This window comes from Emiliania huxleyi (assembly GCF_000372725.1).
Source record: "Emiliania huxleyi CCMP1516 unplaced genomic scaffold EMIHUscaffold_596, whole genome shotgun sequence".
Lineage (NCBI taxonomy): Eukaryota > Haptophyta > Isochrysidales > Noelaerhabdaceae > Emiliania > Emiliania huxleyi.
Window position 1 is genome coordinate 701 of NW_005197532.1, and position 2988 is coordinate 3688.

Below are 2988 nucleotides of genomic sequence, written 5' to 3' on the forward strand. Positions count from 1 at the left end.
CCTCCAAATTCGGGTCGGAGCGTAGCGGAGTGGGCCCCGAGTTTGAAAAGGGCGACGGACACGCTTGCGTCCTAGCCTCCAACAACGCCTCCCCGGCGCAGAGGGGCCCCCGGAGGGATGCTCAACCGCTCCACGCCACGCCGCTTGCGGCGGTCCTATTCCCAGCTCCGCTGAGGGCCCGCGCGTTATTACCTGAAAGGTGTGCGGGCTACTCGTACTCCTATACTGGGAATGCTGGTTGCTGCGCTCTCCCCCCCCCGCGCGCGCGCGCGCGGGCCTCCCCGCCCCGACGGCCCGACGGCCGACCCGCAAGAAGTAACAACTCTCTCTCTCAAGAGTTGGAAGAGAGAGATCTAAAAATCTCTCTCTCCGACCCGCCCGCGCCCGTCGAATTCATCGGGACGCGCGGGCTCTCTCGGTTACGGACGGCCTACGGGAGGACCAGCCCCAGCTTCGGCTGAGGGCTGAGGACCTGAGGATCTGAGGTAGACGGCCCGACAAACTGCCGAGCCCGAAGGAGGTGAGGTCCTTCACCCCGGCGGCCCGCGCACGCCGTCTGAGCCTAGGGGGACGGCTAGCAACACACCTTCCTTCCCGTGAAGTCCCTGTGTGGTGGCGGCCGTTCCGTCCTCCCATCCCTCCCTTGGTTTGTATGTTTTCTTTCTTTCGCACCTCGATGAGGTGACTCTGACCAGCCAAGTCCCAAGAATTGGCTAGAGCTCTAGGGCTGCAGAAGCAGCGTATCTCAGTCGTTCTTCACACGGCCATCGCAGAGCAGATTGTGAATGAGCTTGCCTGTGGCGAGGGCGGTCGAGTGCACGGAGCTAAGTAAGTGTCTCGCCGTCGGGTCCTCGCAGGCAGGAGTCGCTTAGCCTTAGGCGGCTCCCGTGGTGTGCCTGTGTTAGTGCCAGTGCGCGCCAGTCCCGTGCCCAGAAAGAAAGAAAAGAAAACAGACAACCCAAAAAAGAAAGAAAGAAAACAGACAACCCAAGGGAGGGATGGGAGGACGGCACGCCGCCACCACACAGGGATTTTAAGGAGAGGGGTGTGGTGCGCTAGCCGTCGCCCACCCTTGGGCGTCCGCCTCTTCCTCTCTCTCTTCGCAGTCTCTCTCCGACTCTCGCTGCAACCTTCGTGCCACCTCGCGGTCGCCCCCTTCTCGTCGTGCTCTCCCTTGTCGCTTCTTCCTCTAAAAAGAAAGAAAGAAAACAGACAACCCAAGGGAGGGATATCTCGGCGCGAGATTCTTTTTACCGCGAGGGAGCGGCTTGCAAAATTCTTTTTACCTTAAGGTACGTGGCGAACCAATCCACGGCATCGGCGCACTGGCGAGCATCTCATGCAAAAGCATAGCGGCCGGGGTGTCTTCTGCTGCCTGATGACCGCCGCGCTGCCGGTAGTTCTCTACATGGCTTCGGATCCGCACACGGATCCAAATCGGCGGCTACTACGAATGCAGCAGCTTATCCAATTCCCGCTGCAAGTTCGCCTGATTGACCATGTCAGCTTGCACCAGCCTGCAGGCTATGAGCTGACCACAATCCCGCTTGAGATACAGCAGGTTCTTGCGGCCCTAGTAGACGATGCGCTAGGTGCAGGCCACGTTGGCGCTCCGTTTCATCACCATGTCGTCGACGGTCGAGCGACGGCACTGCCGCTCCCGCGTAACCTAGCTGCCCTACTCCGGGCGCTCATGCAGCCCAAGCTCGAAGAGTTCTGTGGCTGTGCACTGCAGAATGGCATCGTGCACGGTATTCGCGTGTACCATCCCGGCGCGCTGCTCTTGCCGCACGCCGACTGGCCCCACGCATGGGTTGTGTCTGCAACACTGAACGTGCGCCGGAACGTGACACTTCCGGACTGGCCATTTGAGTTACGCGGCCGTGATGGTAGAGCTACGCGTTTCGCACACCGTGAGGGCCAGGCCCTCATGTACGAAGCCTCGCGCTTGCTGCACAGTCGGCCAGAGCCCCTCAGAGGAGGTGTGTATGCGGCGGTCTTCATTGGCTTCACTCCTGTCGGCTACCCAAACATTCCGAGCGCGGGCATCGCGACGCGAGTGATCGTCACAAGCGTGATGGGCATGCAGCAGCTTGGCCTAAGGCTCGGAGTGCTCTAGTGTGTATGGATCTCATTGTGCTGTGTGCAGTGGAAGCTGATAAAAAAACACCTGTCCTGTGTGCAGCCCGAATGGCGAATCCCCGAAAAACGCCTTTTTACTGGGCCAATAATATTGAATTGGGCAACGACCGTAAACCGAGGCCGGGGGGTGGTAGAGGACACTCTCCCGAGTCTAGCGAGGCCCCACCTGGCCCGCATCGAAAATCCCATCCTTGATCCTACCACGGGGTAACGACGAGCCGTACGTTTCTCGTTTGAGATATTCCAGCGACACGATCGTTCGGATGCATTTTTTGGGTGTGTTCGGTATTAAAGAATAAACGCCAAGTTATGCCCCATATAGCACCGGGGTGACCGTCCGGACTAATAAGAGTCGACGTACTCGAGGTTTCCGAGCCGCCGCCGCAGCCCCGCTGGCGGCGGCCCGGCCCGCACCACGCCAGCGAGCACGGCGACGTCGTCCCGCTTGCCGCCGTGGAAAGTGTACCTGTTCACGGGTGGCGGCGTGGTGGAGAGACGCCCGACTGGCATACTCGCAGCTCTGGCGCCGAAGGGAGGCGAACACACCCCTCCTGCGCCGCCGCCGCGGCGAAGGGTGTCGGCAGGCCCTCCTACACGACATGTCTACCTCCTCAGCCCTCGCGCAAACTCCGGCGAATGCGTGCTCAACTCTGCCCCTCGCCTCGTCCTCGCGCGCGCCCGTGGCGGCGGCAGCCTCGCCGATGGCGGCGGCGAGCGCGTCGACGGCTTCGCGCGCCGCGGCTTCGTCTGCCGCCTGTAGCTGCGGCACCCTCCGTGCAACCTGCGAGTGTGATGCCCGGCCGGTGAGCACGGAAGATGCTTACTGGAGGCGCCCCGTCGCGCGCG

General features: G+C 61.7%; 2 protein-coding genes across 2 annotated transcripts in view; one reads left to right on the plus strand and one right to left on the minus strand.

Annotated features, from left to right (window-relative positions):
• Positions 1 to 1339: 1339 nt before the first annotated feature.
• EMIHUDRAFT_247659 (hypothetical protein) lies at positions 1340 to 2119 on the plus strand (the record flags this gene model as incomplete). The annotated part of the gene is made up of 2 exons (XM_005764347.1): positions 1340 to 1846; positions 1925 to 2119. The coding sequence occupies 2 exons, from the start codon at positions 1340 to 1342 to the stop codon at positions 2117 to 2119; spliced, it is 702 nt and encodes a 233-aa protein (XP_005764404.1).
• Positions 2120 to 2416: 297 nt separating this feature from the next.
• Positions 2417 to 2988, minus strand: part of EMIHUDRAFT_446027 (hypothetical protein) — a 2101-nt gene continuing 1529 nt past the window's right edge. Inside the window, exons 5-7 of the mRNA XM_005764348.1 lie at positions 2792 to 2923; positions 2689 to 2732; positions 2417 to 2608 (exon numbers count right to left, since the gene is read on the minus strand). Coding sequence (XP_005764405.1) covers positions 2485 to 2608; positions 2689 to 2732; positions 2792 to 2923 — 300 coding nt within the window. The 3' untranslated portion in view covers positions 2417 to 2484. The remainder of the gene's footprint in view (positions 2609 to 2688; positions 2733 to 2791; positions 2924 to 2988) is intronic.